This window comes from Haliotis rufescens, unplaced genomic scaffold, assembly GCF_023055435.1.
Source record: "Haliotis rufescens isolate VD_foot unplaced genomic scaffold, xgHalRufe1.0.p SCAF_7, whole genome shotgun sequence".
Taxonomy (NCBI): domain Eukaryota; kingdom Metazoa; phylum Mollusca; class Gastropoda; order Lepetellida; family Haliotidae; genus Haliotis; species Haliotis rufescens.
The window spans coordinates 43090773-43114170 of NW_025964361.1; the positions used below are offsets into that span (position 1 = coordinate 43090773).

General features: G+C 38.8%; 1 protein-coding gene across 2 annotated transcripts in view; it reads right to left on the reverse strand.

Moving 5' to 3' along the window:
* The window catches only part of LOC124132670 (microtubule-associated tumor suppressor 1 homolog), a 167017-nt gene extending 144301 nt beyond the window's left edge, over positions 1 to 22716 (reverse strand). Inside the window, exon 1 of one of the 2 annotated variants that reach the window (XM_046496713.2) lies at positions 22593 to 22716. In XM_046496713.2, the coding sequence (XP_046352669.2) occupies positions 22593 to 22595 (3 nt within the window). In that variant the 5' untranslated portion in view covers positions 22596 to 22716. Of the gene's footprint in view, positions 1 to 9879; positions 10035 to 22592 lie in introns of those variants that run through there. The other variant, XM_048388239.1, reaches the window with a different exon arrangement.
* Between the last annotated feature and the right edge of the window lie 682 nt (positions 22717 to 23398).

Sequence of the window (23398 nt, forward strand, 5' to 3'; positions counted from 1 at the left end):
CCGGTAAACAGGAACGCTGCAGCTGCATCAAAAGTTGTTTGTTGTTTAACTCCACACTCAGCAATGTTCCTGCTATATGATGGCGGTCTCTAAATAATCGAGTCTGGACCAGACAATCCAGTGATTGACATCATGAGCATGAATCTACAAAATATGGATACGATCGGATGACATGCATCAACCAAGTCAGCAAGCTTGACCAATCGATCCCACCTGTCGCCTCTTATGAAAAGCATGGGTTGCTGAAGATCAATTTTAACCCAGATCTTTACTGGTCTCAAACTAATATGTACAAAGAAGACAGTAAGTTAATGATGAAGTATTGGAACTAAATTACGTTCTCTTAGCATTTACTTTGGGGAATGGGTCAGCTTAATTAAGAGACTTGAAATCAACCAAATAACCAACACAACTGCAATTTTCACCTTAGGCATAATAATCAATGCAATTCTGACTACAAACCAAAAAAAAAAAGTTTACATTGCTTTTCATCGTATGGTGGACCAAGCAGTGAAGGAGAAGGGATGCACTTTCCCATCCCTGGTGGATGTTGATAACATAGATTGTACTAGTTTCAGTCGTAAAATCAATATCAGACACATCACAAACAACCATGTGGAACAATTCACCCTCTTGTATGCTGTCAGCAGAAACATCAACTAAAATATTTGTACATCAGTGCAAGTAGGCAACTTAATCTATCATGCAAAATATTCTAATCAATTGGTCTGATAATAAAGCATGAGCACATATTTTGCACCATGTCAAAGCTCAAACCACAACTGATCATTCAACCAAACAAGCATAAACTCAAGATCCAAGAACTTGAAAAGAGGTTCCAAGATAAATTTGCATTTTAGGCAAGTGACAGTGTGTATATGAGTGATGGTTAGAACAGAGAATATTGACTGGCTCAGTGGCTTATCAACCGTGAGTGAGTGAGTGAGCTACAAGATGTGTGATGTAGTGTACATCTCGTTTCAGGCTCCCCTTTGGAGTGAGTGGGGAAGTTTGGTTTAAAGCCAAACAGCATTTCAGTTATATCACAGCGTGTCAGCTTCATGTAGGAGGAAAGTCTGAAGTGATGCAGGTCTTTGACATTTACTGCTTTTTACAGCACGAGTATGGTGCTGATAAATCTAGAAACATAATCAGGACAAAATCCACTACCAAAGATTTGTTGCACGCCTACAGGATGCCACTCTTCACTGTGAATTACAGAACTTTAAGAATACTGGGCCACCCGTGTCCCCCTACCCTTTGAAATAGACAACAGATAATAAATAAAAAAAATTTACATTTTTAAAACCCAAATGACAAATCTAAACATTTCACAAGCAAGAAAACTGGTTGGGGAGGGAAAGCAACTCCTGCAAAGGATCCATAGAGAAATGTTTAGCTAGATAACAAGTGGTTACACAAGTATTGTCACACTAAATGACCATGCTGACATCCAACATTAAAAGCTATAAACCCAATGTCTTAAACTTTGGGTTGTCATGAATAAATTGAATGTCAGCATGCACGCATCACTCTCATACACAGTATGCTTGAAACATTATTCAATCCAGTTTTTGAGAAAAGGAGTTAAATGTTGCTGTCACATCGGCAATATTTCAGCCTTATCATGACTACAGCCAGTGTTTGAAATTAATGGGGGTCCTTGATGTTTTCTCCTATAGTATTTGGTGAGTGAATGAGTTGGGTTTAACGCCGCTCTTAACAGTATTCCAGTTATATCACGGCGTGTCAGCTTAATTTTAGGAGGAAAGCCCCAAGTGATGCAGGTCACAGACGTTTACCACTTCGGGGAAACCCACGAGCACGGGTATGGTGCTGACAAACCTAGAAACATAATTGGGGTGAACCAGGATTCGAACCCACAATCATAGGTTTCTAGCGTAACCAAGGTACGCAACTCTGCACAGCGAATCGCGGCACCTTAGACGACTGGGCCACCCGTGCCCCCCTTTAGTATTTGGCAAAAGGAACCTAATCAGTCATGATCTTAAGGACAAGACCGGTCCATGACAAGAATCCCGTCACTTTATGCCTAATTTCGAACACTGAAGATCCATCCTAAATCATTGAAAGCTATCAAAAGACTACTACTACTAGTAGTTAGCAGTCTGTGACATTAGCCACTAGTCCAAAGCTCGAGTCTTGTAAAATTCAGTTTGTTTTGTAAGTTCACTAATAATAGTCAAATAATAACATCAAAATGAACATGAAATAATGCTTATAGCCAAGTTCAGGCAAGTAGGCTGAAAGGATTTGGGACACACGGAGTTAGAATATTCAACAGTGAGTGAGGGAGTTTGGTTTTACCCAGCTTTTAGCAATATTCCAGCAATATTGCAGCGGGGGACACCAGAAACTGGCTTCACACATTGTGCCCACGTGGGGAATTGAACCCGGGACTTCGGTGTGACAGGCAAATGCTTTAACCATTAGGCTACCCCACTGCCCCTCAACTGCTTCTAAATGGAACAAATCAAACATAAAAATCAGGACAGTAAAGTAGGTAAGGGTCAATAGTTACATTTACTGAAATGACTTAAATGAATTTTGTTTATCCTGTACAAACTGTTTTGAGGAGGGGGTCAATGAACATTCAGAAAACAAACCAGAACAAAATAAACAAAACATTGACAAAACCAAAATAAGCTCTCGATAATACTGAACAAAACAAAAAGGTTTCATTCTCTCCTTGCAATAACAAAACAAGGTCTTAGATGGCTTAATTACCAAGTCTCCTCAAACATACACAAAACACACAAACTTCAAAAGAAAACTACACTAAACAAACCATTTTCCTCCAATTCTACTTTCGAAGCAAATCCATCCATTCACTCATGTCTAGTGTGGCTGAGCATTCAACAACACTGGCCATTGATCCTAATGGTCGTCAAACATGCCATGGCATAATCCCAGGTGGGCACCTACCTTTACACAACATTCAGCTCAAATGAGCGCCAGACCATTGCAGGCCTATTCCAGGTGATTAATGGTTAAACGAGGTCCGGCTTAAGACTGACCCAAACTGACCTATACAGGTGTGCCTCCTGACACTGGCTATGCCCCGGGCTGACTAAGAATAAGTTGAAGAAGTGGTCAGTTCAGTTGTTGAGCCCGTGAAATGTTGGTTTTATGAGTTTCAAGGATTAACAAATTTTATTGCCAGTTTTGATAATGTGAAACAGTTCATCAAGGTCTACTTTTCATGGACTAGTAAGTGTGGGAAATATTCTACCAATGTTAGTGATGATGAGAGTGAATCAAAGTGAAGATGGATTTTGGTTTACTTTTAGCAATATTCCAGCAATATCATGGCGGGGACCAGCAGAAAAGGGCTTCACATATTGTACCCATGTGGGGGAATCCAACCCGTGTCTTTGGCATGACGAGCAAACACTTTAACCACTAGGCTACCCCATGTTCCATATCACAACTGAATGACAAGTTCGAGTCTTACGCATTGTACCAGTGTTGGGAATGGACCACATCTCTGACATGTTGTATCAACCACTTGGCTATTTGACCACTCCAAAAGATGCAATTGGGGTGGAATTACAAGATCTTAAATGTACATAATAAATTAGTTGGGTTTAACACCACTTTTAACAGTAGTCCAGTTATATGACGGTGTGTGTCTGCTTAACGTGGGAGGAAAGCCCAAGTGATGCGAGTCGCAGACATTTACATCTGTGGTAAAACCCACGAGCATGTGTAAGGTACTGACAAACCAAGAAACATATTCGGGGCAAACAGGGATTCAAACCCACAATCATGGGTTTCAGGCGAACCCTAGGGATGCCACATTGCACAGCGAATTGTGGCGCCTTAGACAACTGTGCCCCCAGTTCGAGTCATGAAAGAATAACCATACAAGATATTTACCATACTCATATATAGAGTATATCATGTATATGCTGATATACGATTAATACACTGACTTTCATAAAACTAGGGCAGGCTAATATATAATAATAAATATGGCATTACCTCATATTCTGATATTCTCCTTATGTTCAAGGGTTCAAGGACATTTGTCCAAACATTTTTGTCAGTATTCAATTTGTTACACATTTACTGCAGACAAAAAGGAAAAAAACAAATTTTTCTTAAATTGCTTTGATCCACACAAAACATCTCACTGCAATTTTCCCAGAACATCAACATTTCCACAAACATTAAAAAGAACTGATTGAATGCAGACAAGTGCATTCCATCAATAAGTCAGTTTCAATTCTTTAATCTCCAAACAGTTTACATCAATTGTACTCTATTTCAGTAGCACTGAGCTCCATTAATGCCAGGTAATAACCTTCATTTAGTCTCAGTCCAACAGTCAGCACAGCAAGCTTGTCAGAACGATTAACCTGACATACCTTAGCCACAACATAATTCAATTACCTGTTCTTTTATCCACAGGTATCCCATAGTCAATCAGGCCCCTAAGACATGTACTTTACACTGGGGGGGGGCACTATTAATCTCGTTTGAGGCACTCATGTGGTAGTCTGTAGTCGCCAGTAATGCTACATGACCGTGAGGTCACTTGGTGAACTAATGTGATTTTTCTATTGGATTGGAAACTGATTGAGTGAAGAGAGAAGCTGCATCCAAGTTGTAGCAAGTTTACTGTATTTTGACATACCGTATTTAACCATTGGGACGTATATGTCATTAGCACAGAGCTACAGATAAGCAGTGTATTTGCGTAAATAACCCCTAAAAATGCTCAAAAACCAATTACTTCAATTAACATGCGTACAGAAATGCATGCATTAAATGAAAAACTCAAATGTATACAGCTCGCGTAAATACCCAATGAAGCTTTTTCAGCATATGTACAAAGGAGCTAATTTCCGAAACAATTACGAGCTAATTTACTTTCCAAGTCAAGCCTATATATTTAGAACAGTTACATACATCTAAAACATTATTTTATTTTTTAAAAATCATAAAATGTTCACTAATTTTTGGGAAAAAACAATAGAGTGATGACTAGATGAGTGAAAAAATATTGGTTACCCAATGAAAAATGTAACAACCCAATTAAAATAGAAACCCCAGAGGAAAAACTCAAAAGTTATCTGGTGCTCTGTTAGCAGTGTGTTCTGAGCTGGTCTTGTTCAACTTGAAACTAACAATGGTGGGAGTTTGTTTCATTGTTTCTTTGTTGTTTATCGCCCCACTCAGCAATTTTACAGCTATATGACGTCAGTCTGTAAATAATCAAGTCTGACCAAGAAAATTCAGTGATTGACATCATGACCATCGATCCATACATTTGGAATACGATGACATGCGTCAACCTCGTCAGTTCACCTCTTATGATAAGCAGTGTCGCCTCTTAAGAAAAGCATGGGTTGCTGAAGACCAATTCTAACCCGGATCTTCTTGTAATATCCTGTTTTTCCAATTTTTGAGTGAGTGAGTGAGTGAGTAAGTGAGTGAGTGAGGCTCTACACCACTTTTTCAGTCTATGCCAAAACCTTTTGAGACAGCTAGACCTGTATATGGATTTTTTTTTACTGGAGCTTTATAATAGACCAAACAGAAATTTTGTGGACTCAGGCTTCAGACTAGTGGCTAAAGTCGCAGACTGCTTTTTATCAATATTCCTGCAATATTAGGCAAAGGGAAACCTAGAAATGTGCTTCACATATAATTCCCATGAGGCGAATAAAATTTTGGGTTGATGTCATGAAGAGCGAACACATGAAGCACCCCAAGATAAGCATGCAATACATGAAATTATTCACAGTGTACAATTTTCAGGCAGAACATGGTAACACACAGTGACTCACTCATGTATATAAATCTTTAACTATATCTATATTACTATTTGACTTATGAATTAAGTAATATGTATTATTTCCGCCATAGGAAGTTTACTATGGGTTCTTTCAGAGGTCAGATTATGACAGCAGGATCATGTTTTTCATTAAGACCAACAGACCTTCACAAGATTATCCACGCTGCATTAACTATGAATAGCTGCCACAGTCAGTAAAGTGCGCATTCATCACATCCTTGTTTTTAAGAACTTATTCTTGTTTACTAGAGTTGGCCCAATTCATGCATTAATAGTGAGTGAGTGAGTATGGTTTAAGGCCGCTTTTAGCAATATTCCAGCAATATCACGGTGGGGGACACCAGAAATGGGCTTCACACATTGTACCAATGTCGTGAATTGAACCCGGGTGTTCGACGTGACGAGCGAACGCTTTAACCACTAGGCTACCCGACCGCCCCTCATGCATCAGAAACTTGTACCATATCATTACACTACTTTTATCAATATTCCAGCAATATTACATTTTTAGTTTGTTGTTCAACACTGCACTCAGCAATACTCCATCTATATGACGGCAGTCTGTAAATAGTTGAGTCTGGACCACACAATCCAGTAACTGATATCATGAGTATCGACCAGCAATATTACAGAGGGTAAAACTAAGAAATCGGTTTCACATATTATTCCCAAGTGGTGAACTGAATTTGGGTTGACGGTATTAAGGGCTTCCACTTTTTCCATGAGTGAGTGAGTTGGGTTTTTAACGCAGCTTTGAACAGTATTCCAGTTATATGACGGCGTGCCAGCTTGGTGTGGCAGGAAATCCCAAAGTGATGCCGGTCTTATACATTTACTACTTTGGTGTAACCCACGAGCATGAGTACGGTGCTGACAAACCTAGAAACATAATTGGAGCGAACCAGGATTCAAACCCACGATCATAGGTCAAGATTGAACTGCCTTTCGTGACCTGCCCCAGTGGCTCAGAGGGAGGGTTACAATACTAAACATGATAATGTGAGGTTGCAGGTTCAATACATGTCATGGAACGATCATGTCAAAAATTGTGACTTTTATCCAGTCAAAAATCAACATTAGATGCATATTAAAAGGCTGTTTATACAATTCAAGTGCAGGCTTAGAAACTAACAGTTCTAGTCGACTTATAATGATAACATAAAGCACAACACCTACTTCTTAATAACTGAATTTAAACCAGACAAATCACTGCCTTAAAGCAATTAACAATCCCCGGAATCCCCAAATGATACAAAATAATACATGTACACATAATAGAGACATTCTAATGGTGGGATAACGAAATGTAAAATACTATAGTCTATACTATTAACTATCACAATAAACACTGTGATACTTAAGTCTGGATATATATCGCAAAACTGGAGTTGTAATTTGTGAAACTTAATTTTCCACCGTTATTGTATGTACTTCTTGTTCAACATGGCTGCTATTATCCAGGGACCTGTTCCACAAAGCAATCTTACCACTACAACTGTCTTAGTGTATGTTAGTGCTAAGATCACTTTGTAGAAAGGGGTTCTGTATGTGTTTAACTGGTCAAATTTGGGACTTTCTGGCAAGTTTAACCAATTAGATGTACCAGTTTGTTTAATGGTAGGCAGTAAGTGTAAGCCTGGGTTATTGCAAAACTTGGTGATTAGTTCGTTTTTAAAATCAATACACCACTAAAGCATGTCGGGGAGGGAGTTAAATGTTGCAAAGGTTATTGTGTATGTGGCTGCTTGTACTAGTCCAGAGTAATGCCCATTTCATTTGCTAGCCCACTGAATTAGCATGTCTCAGTTTAACAGAAACATGCCACTCAGACACAGTAAACTGACTCAGGCCGGACCAGTCCTTGTTTTAGCCCCTTAATGCCAAGCGCAAGGCAGGGTAACAACAACTACCATCTTTTAACGTCTCTTGGTATGACACTGCCAGGGATCGAACCTTCGGCCTTCCACTCTACCACTAGACCACGGAGGCAGTCAATTAAAGCATGATTTGAGACACAGGTAGTCTTGTCATGTGGCACATCATCTGTGAATTGTGAAACCCCTAATATCCATTCTTACGTAAAACTATATCTTAACTGAGTGACACTACCTTCATGGTATATAGTTTACACTTAAGGAGGTGATTAGGTGAGGTGAAATGGCATTTAACATCATTCACTTTTTCACTCATGTAGAGACGTGCATGCACTTGGATTGTGTTTGCTTGTGCTAGTCATGGTTTAATAGTGCAAGTCGAAGTCTGACATGGATACCCCACTCAGACACATTATACTAGCATGATCCAGGGTAACAGCAAGTACATTCTATACTACTCAAAAGAAGTTAAGGATCACCTGATTCTTTCATATTACTATAGTTAATCTCTCATGTCATGACAGATTAACTTTACCATTATGAAAGAATCGGGTGATCCTTAACTTCTTTTGAGTAGTATATTAAGGTCTGTTTGTATGATGAGGCCAAGGAATCAAACCACTGACCTTTCACTCCCCAGGCAGACGCTGTGTCCACTGCACCACAGAGGAGGTTTATAAAATAAAGGATATGCAGTGACTTGTGTTTGACACAAACCTGACCAAGACCAAAACCCAATTTACTCATTTAGTTAAAGAAAACATTCCCGTTACGGCGAGATCCCATTCCTCAGGGCTAGCAAATATTTCCGACCACTATCCTGCAAGGCTAAAGAAGTTCTCTAAAGTTCTATTGCGTATTTCAATGCTCACAAGATACGTAAGTGTATAATCCCTAAAACAATAATTACAAATCACTGTCATATCATTTAACACATAATGACAACTTTGACTTACATCACTCAATGTCAATTCATAAATGCTTTACCCGTGAAGATCCGTGGTAGAATAGGTCTTCAGCAACCCATGCTTGCCATAAAAGGCAACTATGCTTGTCGAAAGAGGCGACAAACGGGATCAGGCGGTCATGCTCGCTGACTTGGTTGATGCATGTCATCGTATCCCAATTGCGTGGATCGATGCTCATGATATCAATCACTGGATTGTCTGGTCCAGACTCGATTATTTACAGACCGCCGCCATATAGCTGCAATATTGCTAAGTGCGGCGTTAAACAACAAACAAACAACAACCATGAATTGTTTAAAGGCATGGCTTAGAACTTGGTAGATGACAAGGTAGACACAATTTTATGGATAACAACTTCTTTAATCATGTTAATACTGTAAAAGGCGACGATTCAGTATAGATCCTTATACCGTTGTCAATTTCAGCAGAGATCCTTATACTTTTGTCAAGCAAGACTTGCTTGACAACGGTTTAAGGATCTATACCGAAACGTCGCCTTTTACAGTATTAAAGAAGTTGTTATCCATAAAATTGTGTCTACCTTGTCAACCATCAACCAACCATAAATCCACTTCAGGGTACTATTTCATTCTGTTCTAACAAATGCACCAGGTGCAGCCAAGTAAATTAATCACGTTGCACAACCAAAATACTGGCTGAACCAGTTATCATAAATTGAAACACTGTATTTTCAGTGATTTTGAATATAAATTTATTGAAAGAGAAAAAAATCTTGAGAATGTGCTCCAGTATTTTTTATTTTGGGTAAACATGGTAAATTGTTAAATGGCATCATGATACCCAGAAAACAACCTTAAACAAAAGTTTTAAAGTATCTGTTTGACATGATTGTAACCTCATGATTGACTGTTCAAATGGTAATTGTGAAGAATTAGTTCTGCAAGAGTTCACTGCATTCAGACCACCTGTGTTTTTCACAAATTTCATGATTTCTTGTTTCCTGGATTCGAAATGATTTGCAGCCAGTTCTAAAAGAATTCAGTTTTCCAGTTTCATTAAATATAACTGCTGCCATGCACTTGTGGTGGGAAATGTTACCTGCACTGGGTGCAACCTGGCTATAAAAGTTGCCTGCACTAGCAATGTTTTACCTGCACTGGTGCAGCTTGGATATAGTGAAATTATAAAAATTTAAAATCCTCAATAACCAAACTATACAAATTTACATCATGTACATAAATCAATAACTTACTTCTCTCTCCATAATTTCTCAATAACAAATCCAGCAATCAGAAATCCTGTCTCCAAAACCTCCAATTTCGACCACATGCTGCATCACACTGAAGACAAATTGTCACACGCGTGTTTAAGACAGGCGAAGTACTAGTACGCACAGTTAACATTCCATCATCAACACGGCAAAACGCCTTCTTCAAAACAGCTACGCACTATTAGGGGCAGAGGACTTGAAAAAACAGACTTGCCTTCTCGTTATACATCTTAACGAAAAGGTAAACATTCGGACAAAGCATGGCGCAAGTAGCCACAAGCTGCCCCTACGCTCTGACCCCTTTACAATGTACAATGCCCCGATGACCTATATCAACATGCAGATGCTGGAATTACTAATAGTCTTAACCTATGCTCCTCTCACCTGACAGGTATTTCCTCGTTAAGGTTACCTGGGCCATGTGGGCACAGGTAATATAAACAATTTTCTTCTGAAGCTTTGAAATTAAATTACTAAAAGTGGTTTCAGTTGGTTGTCCTTTCAAAATATTTAAACTTAAACAATGGACTTTTGTTGATTTTTGTTGTGTGAGGTACTGGTAATGTAAACATAATTCCTTCTGATGATATAATAACTTTACCTGATCTTTTTCTGTCATTATTTTTCATTGTAACTATGTGGTTGAATTACATGATTACATAGAAAGTGTACTTGTTTGATGAATTGTACTTTTTGAAGAGATTTACCTTTGCATTTGCAACATCTAAAGATGCAAAATATTTACACAGCCATTTCATGTCTGAAGCATAGCTAATGATAAAACTGTCATCCCTTTTCTTTCTAAGAACAGTTTTGGCAAACAGGAAAGCCTATTTGATCAAAGTATTTCAACCTCCTATTGTTAAACTTCAAATCAGTAAAAAGTAGGTTGAGTGTGCTTAAACAAGATTATGTGAAAACCAAATATAACACCATAATAAAAGGCCATAAACCAACCCATAACCCCAAAAGTCAATACAAAAAACTATCACCCACAAAACTACATCATACACAGGTATAATCAAGATGAAACCTCCATCTTTAACATTATGAGAACACACAAATATTGTTAAGAAGCACACTACTAAATATTAAGCCTTCACAACTCTACAGCAATCATACAACAAATAATGCCACAATCTCCCCAGCACACATTAAGCCACGAAAAGCCAAACACGTATAAAAACACTTTCTAGTGAAATAGAACAATTGCTTCTTGTTTTCCTGAGGAAAAATTCTGGACCTAAACTAGAAATGCATCATAAATACATTATCATTATCTCCTACCTGCATTCATCAAATACAATCCGTATTTCGCCAGTTCTCCATCCCTCTTCTATAAATCCATGCTGGTGTATATCACAACATAATGACCATGTCCCGTTATTCCCAGGACAACGTGACCTAAGGGATTAACTCTAAGGTGAGGGGGTTCATGAAAATCGAGATAATCGCGAAGCAGTGAATCACAATCCGTCCCCCTAACCTTTATCGGAAAGTTGGACAGAATAATGTCCTATTGTGTAAATCAGGATTTTATTGTCTGCTTGCGAATCCCAGACTGTATGACAAACGGCTGTTGTTTTCTTTTCAGTCTTGTGTGTGAGAAAACCAAAGCAAATATTACATTATCACCAAGCGTAGAAGTCAGCGCATGTGGCAAGGGTACGTTGGCTTCCAGGTGGTAGGAATTGCATCACATGTTGGATATGAAGTTTATTACATGTTTTATGTAGGTGTTAACTGTCGTATGGCACAGAGGGTGTTTACATGCTACAACTGCTATGCTGCTGTCAGTTTTGACAAGGCAGTGGGCAAGGTCTCGTGATAAAACACTCTTCAAAGATTCTGCTGAATAATCATTTTTTTCTCACCCACAAATGAATACAGTTTTAGTTTTGATTGAGATTTCCAGAAAACAAACATTTACTTTCTGTTGCACGACCAATGGCATGAGTGTTTTTTTCTGAAACAAGACTTCTTCCAGTATAACTACACTGCATTCAGTTAAGTGCAATATATAAAATTTGTAATTATAACATAATAGTTCTTTTCCAGAAGGGTTTAATGACTTGATCACTAATTTTAGGTGACACAAAACAATGTCTGATTAAATTCATGATAGTATCTAAGTATCTGTTCACTTATTGGCTGAGAAAAAAGAACGTCTTTAAGCATGATTTGCAAACACCAATCCAAGGTGGCACGTAACACACGATGACAGAATCAGCTATTAATCACATGTTCTAACATTTGCTACAATATGTACTAAAAGACATAAATTTCAACAATAATTACACATGATGCTATACAGCATCTAATTATCACCCAATGCCAGCCACAATATGATAAGGCCTGACCATTTTCTTTTCTTTTAGTTTACTGATTTGTAGTAAAACATTACAGTCGATAGGTCAATAAAAAAAAGATTTAAAAATTCAAATTTCAAATAGATCTATATTTTTTTTATTCCTCAAAATGTAAAGTAGGAAGTAAATCTGCCAGTCCAACAATGAAACCTAAAGAAAACTACATTGGGATCACAAAATATGTTTGTCTAATATCCATACTGTTCTGTTGAAAGTCATAGGTGCAGTTACCAAGTCAACCACAGAAGTATATGAAAGGACATCTTGAAACATTGTGTAGCGTGATACATACCGCATCACCCACCAACTGTATAACAACACCTCTAAATCTGCCAGAGCAGTTCCATTGAGATGTATCCCAATATATTTGCTTCTGTATGTTTAAACATCAAACAAATCCCACCATTAGGCTCTGAGAGTGGGTGGAAGTACACACTGCCATAAAACATCTTGACAAAAGGCACTATGGCTTATTGGAATATGTACTGTCGATGTACACAGAATTAAGCTGTATCAACCTTCTATTTGATTTCTATTTAAAACATCAACAGGTAAAGGGTCAATCTGAGCTTGAGGTTGCTTTACTGAGCTGTCGTTACATAGACACCTGTCTTAATGGTGTCGTTCACACCATAGGGTGGGATGTTGGATGGAAGGGCGTAGCTCGTCAAAATATACTGATGAAAATAAAGAAAGAAACAATTAGACTATTTAATCCCTGAAATAACATTTGGAGAGTTATAATATTTTTTATTTTCAAAAATAAAAGAAATTGAGACTCTCTATGTAACCAAACACTGTGAGTTTGAGGGGCGGTCGGGTAGTCTAGTGGTTAAAGCGTCCGCTTGCACGCCGAAGACCCGGGTTCGATTCCCAACATGGGTACAATGTGTGAAGCTCATTTCAGGTGTCCCCAGCCGTGATATTGCCGGAATATTGCTAAAAGCAGCGTAAAATCAAACTCACCCCCTCACTCACTGTGAGTTTGGCTTGTACAATAATATGGCTAACTCAGCAATAATGATGAAGACTCTGTTTAATTCACAACTCACTTTCAGAGTAAGTTATCTAATCTGAAACGTCACAAGGAGTTGATCATATAAAAAAATAGCATCATGTAGACAATGAAAAGACATGTTATCTCACCTACATCTTTACTGTTTTACCACAAAGTCAGCACATCTTACTTTGTCATTCAGTTGCACTGAAACGTAACTTGGGGACATATCTCCACGGTCCAAATATTAGGGACTATCACAATAAATGGGCTACCAGCAAATGGACCACATGGTTGGGACCACATTTTGGAGATATCATTAATTGAATGATAAATTTTTGTGTGCCATATGAGTGAAAAAACAATTAACTGACAAGGCACTACATCGTCCATTTTATAGCTATTCAGTTAATTTTCTTATTTTGGAGGGATGACATTGTAGATTATGAATCCACTCTTAACTCAAAACCAACCTGATTTCTGATAGCCTTCCCCAAATATAGTGAGTGAATATTGTTGCCAAAAACAATAATAGCGTCTACACATAGGGTACATCCAGGGGAGGATTCAGAGGGTACATCCAGGGGAGGATTCAGAAGGTACATCCAGGGGAGGATTCGGAGGGTGCATCCAGGGGAGGATTCAGAGGGTGCATCCAGGGGAGGATTCAGAGGGTACATCCAGGGGAGGATTCGGAGGGTGCATCCAGGGGAGGATTCAGAGGGTGCATCCAGGGGAGGATTCAGAGGGTACATCCGGAACCTCCCCCCAACCTTTTGAAAAACAAATGTAGTAGGTTGTAGGCAGTAAAATTAAATGACAGAGGCTTTTGGTATTTTGACCTCCCTTTTGAAAATGCTGGATCCGCCCTTGCTGCACCAGACAAACCAGTGACTGAAAGCATGAGCAACGACCCACACCATCATGGTATGATGTTCAACAGTCTTACAACTTATACAAGTCACCAAGCAGATAATTAAATCCTCTTTGCCTCCAACAATCCATTACCAGCGTTAGAAATATTGGCACTAGTCCTTAGTCCTTGCCAAACTTCCCAACAGTTAAGGTATCATTAGGTCTAGTAGAAATTTTCCATTTTTAAGGGTTTTGCCTAATGTTATCATTATAAGGATTAGTGGACTAAAAATGTTAGTTTCTACCGCTGATTACTCTTGAATTAATCTCCTCAAAGTTCCCACTTTGGGTCACAACAAATGGACAAGTTGGGCTATATCTACCAAATCCTACGTATTAACCAACTCTTGACATTGTACTAAACATGCTAAAGGCTTAGCTTCTTACTGATTCAAATACTAGTGAAAATGGTACAATGATCATAATGAATGTAGATACTATAGTTGCATTACAAAGTACAATACAGAATATAAAAATTCCACACTTGGAATTCCACGCCAATCATCATGAGTGAGACTTTGTTTGTTTGTTTGGTGTTTAACACCTCATTCAGCAATATTCCATCTATATGATGGCGTCTATAAATAATCGAGTCTAGACCGGACAATCCAGTGTTTGAGATGACCAACGGATCAGGTGGTCAGTTTCGCTGACTTGGTAGATGCATGTCATCAAATACCCACTGCAAAAGATCGATGCTCATGATGTCATTCACTGGATTGTCTGGTCAATTATTTTCAGACCACTGTCATAAAGCTGGCATATTGTAGAGCGCTATGTGAACAAAATACAGGAGGAGCAATATGGTTCAAGCATAGTTCAAACAACATCCACTTGTATAACATTTACTATCTGGCATAAACAATGTCAAATCGACATGCCTGTGACAATACAAACACAAACAGTCGCAGTATTTCTGTGCTTGTTATCCCCTCAAGCACCTGTTCGCCTAAAGGTAATACGAGCTATTTACGAAACACATTATGGTAATCACACCATTCTATTGCGTTGTAATGATATAGCCTATATTGCCTAGTGTGCTCGATAAGCTTTAATGGCTGAAGTCCAGTGGGGATAGTGTATTGCCTGTCTGGCCTTTTCAACAGAATTGATGGTCCTAACAGCTTTATAATGACACAATCACCTTGGTAAACACTAAAGACTTATGGAGGTGTCAGAGGTCCCCGAGACATGATAGAGAGTTGAAAGGGCAATATGGGTTGCTGACAGCTATTGTAGACCTTATTTAATTTGTAAACATGCATAACCATTAATTTACAGAATTGACATACACTTTCATTGCCATTCATCATTAGATTGTAACAATCAGAAAGTTGGGCTGAGGTGGTTAACAGGGGCTTAACTTCCTGTTCAAGATTATTGCACTTACATAGTGACGTACATGCATGTGTAATGTGTGTGCATGGCTGCTTGAACTGGTCCAGTTTTGGAGTGCTAGCCTACTGAGATAGACCGAGATGTTGCAGTTTAACATGGATACCCCACTCAGAAACAATATATTAACTCTGATCCAACCAGTTCCTGAATGTAGAGCACCAGGCAGGGTAACAACAAGAACCATCTTTTAGAAGTATCTTTTAGTGAAGTAAACAATGTCTTACAATGTTGTCATCTGTATTCCAGCTATATCTCGGACCAGACAAACCAGTGAGGCTCTTTTTCACTCATTCTTCTGGGTTTCCTGATTAGAATAGGTCCCCAGCAACCCATTACTGTCATGAAAGAGACGAATATATGGACCAGACAAGCTGTGCAAATTAATTGTGTGTCATCGTGACCCAACGGCATGGGATGTTGCACATAATATCAATATTGCTGAATGTGGCATAAAACAAAAGAAACCATACAAAAAAAATCATAAAAAAGGTAATTTTCAAAATAAAGATCAGTAACCTGAAGCACATTTGATTAAACCCATCAGGGATAGATTTAACACAAATGTGTATGTAGCCAGCAGAGCTTTCTCCTTTTATAAGTTACTGGCCCTTCATCAAACTATAAACCGGTCCACAACTAAATGATGGGAGTCCCTGAAGAAGCAGAACTCCAGGTCACGTAGCAATGGAGTTAACTAGAGGGGTGGGGGCTCAAGAAATTTTAGAACTCCTGTTGTTGTAAACAACATTACAAAATGACAGCCGGTTGTCATTCTACTGAGATGATTGATATGTATAATTCTTTGACTTAACCTCAACCTCACCCCACTAGATATTTTTTTCAGCAAAATTACACGATTCACAAGTTGAATGCAAAAAAAAAATAATTAAATACACACAATAAGTGGTGAAATTTTGACTAGCCAGGCGGGCCACCTACTTTACATTTCAGCAAGCCCTTTGCAAATTGAACTGGCCACTGGGCCAAAAGGCCACCATTTAAATTTACCCCTGCCCATGCAAAGAGTGAAGAACAATTGCACAACCCTTCTGTACTCATTTAGCGAGAAGACACATGAAGGAAGACACAACAGCCCTATTTGATTACAGCCCCCTGCATGTTTCAACTTTACATTTCACAGGCATAAAGGCCAGCAGGTTGTTGCAGGTGCTCCTTGCAAGAAATTACTGTTTTCTGCCATTTTAATCAGGAACACATCACTGAGATCACACAGGACGTATCAGGCATATCGTGGTGTAACATATGCTCACTGGGAACACTCACCTACTTGAGATTCATGAAGTATGGGTGGGATGGCCTTAACAATGTCACTGTCACTCACACCATGATACATGGAACTCAACTTTGTGAAAAAAGGCGGAAATGGATAAAAAGTGTAAAATAGTTGTGTTGTTGTCATTTTTAGAGCAACAGCACACGATTATCCCATAATGAATAACTGAATTTGAAACACTGCCAATACAAATCAAGATCTCTACTTCAAGAAAGATCAGCAAAGAAAACTAAACACCAACACCAAGTTCTGTTAATGTGAGTGAGTATGATTTAGCAATATTTCAGCAATATCACGGGCAGGGGACACCAGAAAATGGACTTCCCACATTGTACTATGTGGGGAATCGAAACCCGGAACACTTTAACCACTAGGCTACCTCAGTGCCCTGAGTGTGTGAGTGTGTGAGTGAGTGAGTGAGTGTGTGAGTGTGTGAGTGAGTGAGGTTTTTTTCCCTCAAAACCATGTCGGGATTCGAACCTGGGCCTTAGGCATGATGCACACACGCTTTAACCACTGGGCTACCCTACTGCCCCCATAAATGTGAGTGAACACTGTCATTATCACCGAAGACCAAGATCATAAAAAAAGAAGAAGCTGGGACAGGGAAGGTGGGGAGGGGCACGGTAAATACAAAGTAACAATTTGGCACCAGTGTTCGAAACAAACACCTGCTCCTATCCCGTGGCAGGTAGATCTCATGTCGGGCCAATAGTCATAAATTTGGAAAGTGTCCTTATGACCTTCAGTAAATTTATGTGTTGATTTATTTGTCACAATAAGATGCAGTTTTATAAAAGAGGGCCTGAAGAGTTAAGTCAGGGCCTGCAGCTCCAAAAGTCTGTGGGTCCTGATGGAAACCTGGCATTTTTTTATTTCCAACACTGTTTGGCAAGATCATGTAAGACAGAGCGAATATTGTCAAATGCTATAGTCAGCAATAATTGAGTTATATCTGTGTAAATATTAGGACTATGGCAACCCATGCTTGCCATTAAAGGCGACCATGCTTGTCGTAAGAGGCCTAATGGGATCTGGTGATCAGGCTCACTGACATGGTTGATGCATGTCATTGTATCCCAATTGCGTGGATCAATGCTCATGATATCAATCGCTAGATTGTCTGGTCCAGACTCGATTATTTACAGACAGCCGTCATATAGCTGGAATATTGCTGAGTGCGGCGTTAAACAACAAACAAAATTAATAGAAGGAAATATTTGAGTCTGGACCAGACAAACCATAGAAAGCATGAGCAAGTATCCATGCTATCTGGGTACAAAGATAATCCATGAGTGTTGGGGGTGTTGTCAGCGCAACTACTACAGATATATACCCTAGGTACCGATGTGAACAGAAATCTACCCGACCAAATCTGAAGTACATATTGACTGAGTTTAGAGCACACGCGACATTCATGCATTGAGAAAATAGACTCCTCCTGACTCAAATACCATACATATTGCCAAGCTAGTGGGCATTTATGTATACAACATCTGGGGTGAATATCTGTAGTACCCTATGCTGACGTCACCAACAGCATCATTCACAGATACATAATATCTGATTTTCATTTGAGTCAGCCTATGAGCATGAGATACAGTAGGCCGATTCTGACCTGCATTCTCAACAGGCTAACACAGTACATGGGAATCAAAATCTGGCCTTCAGCTGACAAGTGACCTCATCCACTAGGCTACAAGCTGGACCAAGGGGCAAAAGAGTGAGTGAGTGAGTATGGTTTTACGCCGCTTTTAGCAATTCCAGCAATATCACGGCGGGGGACACCGTAAATGGGCTTCACACATTGTACCCATGTCTGGAATCGGATGCGTGATGAGCTAACGCTTTATCCACTAGGCTACCCGACCGCCCCAAGGGGCAAAAGAACAGTACAAAGCTCTTAATATGCTTCAACAGTGCCTATCGCTCATGTTGAGCCAGCTGTACCATGTATGGAATCAAACCCTGGTCTGACGGCTGACAAGAGAACACCTTATCCACGAGGCTGCCAGCTGGCCCAAAGGCCAAAAGAACAATACAAAGCTCTTTACATGCCTCCACTGCCAATCGCTCATGTTGAGCCAGCTGTACCATGTATGGAATCAAACCCTGGTCTGACAGCTGACAAGAGAACACCTTATCCACTAGGCTACCTAGTCCACTAGGCTAAAGAACAATACAAAGTTCTTAACATGCCTCCACAGTGCCAATCCCTCATGCTGAGCTTGTTGTAACACAAAGCTCATTACTCAAACAAACCATGAGCGACAAGTGGCAAGCCACTTCAAGCAACTCAGGTGTACAATTCTACCATCATAACAGCCAATTACCATCAACATGTCACACACTATAACCCACAGATACACCAAATCGTGACCGAAACATGAGAAACATCAAGACATCTCACCTTACAACGTTGATGATAACCAATTTGACAGCTCCGTAAATAAAAATATACCTGGCACTAAAACAGCCAACTCTGAAGGAGCATGATCGTTTTTCCCCAGATTATAGGACAATAACTGAAAGCACCTGCTTGTCCACTCAAAGGTCAGGGAACACATTGCACAGGTGAAAACTGTCAGTAGCCTCAGGTGTGGGTTGTGGAGAAAAGGTCAATATAACGTAAGATCTTTCCATTCCTTGATCAAGGATACATGGGCACGTGTTGACCATGGGATTCATTCCTTGAATTGATAGTTTCGTTATTCTACAAGGACAGTAAATATTGCTGAAGAAATATGTCCCTATGTCAACGCTGGTCTGTGAGGAGATATATGTGTATGTGGGAAAAATTGCTTTGAAACTGGTCAAAGTTTTGTGAAAGAAATCATTTAGAATTCTACTGATTTTGAAACAAGGGGAAAAATTTATGAGAAAATTTTAAATTCATACCATATCATCTCAGAAAGTAAAAACACAGCAATGTGTATAGGCTAATTAAGAAAATACTCTGTCATAGAAAGTCATTGAAGCACCAGAAGTTACCACTGGTTTGCTTCCCATGACTTGTAAAACTTTCAAAGTGACACTGCTAGTGGAAGGCTTCTGTGCTAGCTATAGTCTAATCAAGGAAAAAAACAACTTACATTCAGAATAACAATCACAAGTTGTTCTGCACACACTATATAACTGAGGTAGTCTCGGGCTTGGAATTAATGTACTAACAAAAAACCTGGAATCAGTGATCACCTGAATTGTGACTGTATTATTAAGTTCAATAATAAGACTAATAAATATTACTAGCCAGATGAAGATGACGAATAGCCAGTTTCTTAAAAGAGAGGCTAAAAATGCACAATAAGATGAAATCTGTCTGGACACCAGTGTAAAGGTATTTCATCTTGGTTTTTATAGAATTGTTACCTGGTCTTTGTTGTCCTCAGACAACCACAGTGATAGAAAATATACAACAGAAAGAGGGAATATATAACAGAAAGAGGGAATATACCAGTGATAGGAAATATACCAGTGATAGGTTTTATACCATAGTTATAGGGAATATTCCACAATAATAGAGAATATACCACAGTGATAGGGGACATACCATAGTAACAGATAATATACATACATATATATATATTTCTTATCACTGATATATACATGTATGTTTACCACAGTGATCAAGAAAGTGACAGAATAGAGAATATTATCGGAAGCAATTTTAGATGAGCTGAGTGTGTGAACTTTGATACAAGTGACAACAACCCAATCGAGATTGATCTTTTAAGAGGTACATTGACACCTCATGGGTATCTTAACTGGCCTGTGTGGGGAAACATGACCGTGATGGTATCCATAATATAAAATGGCAGAGTGAACAAGCCATCCAACTTGAAAAATGTCTTCTTAGGACATTTGAGTGCTTGAGTGCTTGTATATATACTGTCTTTACTTGTGTAAATATATTTTCTTCAGCTATATCCTGTTTGATGTTGTATACTTAACAAGATTCTGATTGACTATGTAATCTTCAAAAGTCAGAGGAAAAACAATAATAAGGAATATACCACAGTGGTAGGGAATATACAACAGCGCTGTGGAAAATGCCACAGTGATATGGACACATAACGCCTGCCATTCCTTCATACTCAGTCTCCTGCCATTATTAGATGATAGCTTCATCAGCCACACTGGCAAGACATGAGATACAATTTACATGCCTTGAGGACCACAACTTAGCTTAACCTTGTGGATTCTGGTGTGTTTTGTTATTAATTCTGAGGAACTCATTAAATAAAGGGGAAATTAGGGTTGAATTTCCGCTAAATGCATCCACTAACTTCGTCCAGAAATTATTGTCACCCAGGAAGTAAAATATAGCTTTCTTTTCAATTTGAACAAGACAGCCAGTAATCTTGTAAATTACACTTTTCCATTTGAAAATATTCCTAGCCACAGGCTAGTAAGCTTGTGTTAATTTTTAACTGCCTAAGAATCTTGGCTTGATGTCAAGAACTCTGGAGCAAGACTTCAGGAGTTATGTCCCTTGAATACATTGTCGGCTTGACATTTGTCTTGGTGCATGGAAAAAGGGTTTTTATTCCAAAACATGATATCTGGAATCTGGACTAAAGACTCAACTATTTTCAATCAAATAAAACATTTTAGGGACTTCATCAACAATGTCATGGAAATATATATGATCAATAAAATCATTAACAGAAGCTAAAGTGTTCATCAGCATGAAATATCCCAAAGCCTGCAAAGATACTGCATATATTTATATCAGAGGCACATATCAGTTTGTTATTGCCAGAGCTTGTTCTTAGTTATATGGTATAGTTATATAGGTCCATGCTCAAACTAAATATGACCTAATTTGATTCTGTTACAATTTCTTTTCAAGGTTCTTGACAATAACATCTTGAAGATAGATCTGAACATGCACTGTTTAACACTTATGGAAAACTGGGATATATAAAACATCTTCTCTGAAGTTTCTACTGGAATAATATTACATGTATCGAAGGTAGGCTTTACACCTGAGCATGGACTTATTGCAAAATATATCTCAGTACAGTCAACACACTTAATTAGTAGATATATAACCTGATAATCTAATCCCCTCTAAGTTAACTGTATATAGTGGACATAGCTTCTAATGACTGAGGCTGTTAATTTAGTACAACTTGATAATGCATGTTCATTTACAATTCACACATATTACTGGCTCAGTACCCATGTTTACCTGCACATAGGACAGACAGTTTCTGATGACCGAGGCTGTACCGTACTAGAACTTGACAATGTATGTTGATTTCAGCATCTTATAACTGGGACAGTTTTTGAAGAGAAATTATCTATGACAATGTCACTGCCTACTTTTCTTCATAACTGATGTCAACGAATATACCCTTACAAAGGACACAGCCGTCGATTTCACAGCTGATGAAAAAGATTGGTGTGATTATGCATTGGAGATGCTATTTTCAGCCTTCCTTTGAATGGGGAAAAGTGCATAATGTTGACGAAAACGGAGATGTCATCTTTAACACGGAGGTGTTATGGACAAAACGTCAACACGGGGTGTTTGAAAGACATGGTGGACGCTCGTTCGGCACTATCAGAAAAATCGAAAAATATTCGTCATCTAGGCCTAGTCAGAAAAGCATTTCCCGTGATCGCAGACGATCGGTCACGCTTGAATTGCCGTATTGGTCATGCTGGTGTATCTTCTCTTTCACACCTGATAGTATATCTGTATATGACAACTTACCATTGTAAACTATCCAATGTAGCTCCAGTAACTCGAAAACTCGCACCAAACATCAACCCACCATACTCGGCACACACGCTTGTTGTCGTTATTACGTGGATGCGATATCGATTTTTGTACTCGGCCGACTCATTTGAAATGTGAGGGGATGTAGGATTACCTTACTGTGCCAAAACACTGCATACGGTATTTCTTTTGATATTTCAAGTTGTTTTCTGAGACATATTCATTGTTACATGTGAGTGACAACGATGTTTTACACGTATATGTTTATTATTACACACGACATTTAATAATACTTTCTCTTGACATCCTAACGCCCCTATTGAAAAATTGACTCGACTATATGCAACACGTGGGTGACTGCGTCTTTGAAGTTTTAGGTATTTGCTGGGCTTATATCAATTTAACATATCCCAGTCGGTCGGGTGTCATGCAGCTACTTTAGTTGCTCCCATAATAAAATAAATAAAGGTCCAATAATAATAATAACAAGAATGATAATGCTTGTATTTACATAGTGCATAAAGGGCACAAAACTTTGAGTTACGTGCGCTTAGCATTGATAACTGTTTGTTAAAAAGGTGGGCTTAAAGAGCAGGGATTGAAGGAGATAATCTCACATTTTCTGGAGTTCCATAGAATCGCCGCGGAATAGGAGAAGATTCTATCTGATTTTCGGAATAGAAAATAGTTTCATTTGTTGAGATCGGAGAGCTCTCTATGGAGAGTGGGTGGTAAGAGCTCAGTGAGATATTTTTGAAACATTTGTATGCATTGAGCATGATCTTGTATTCAATGAGAGC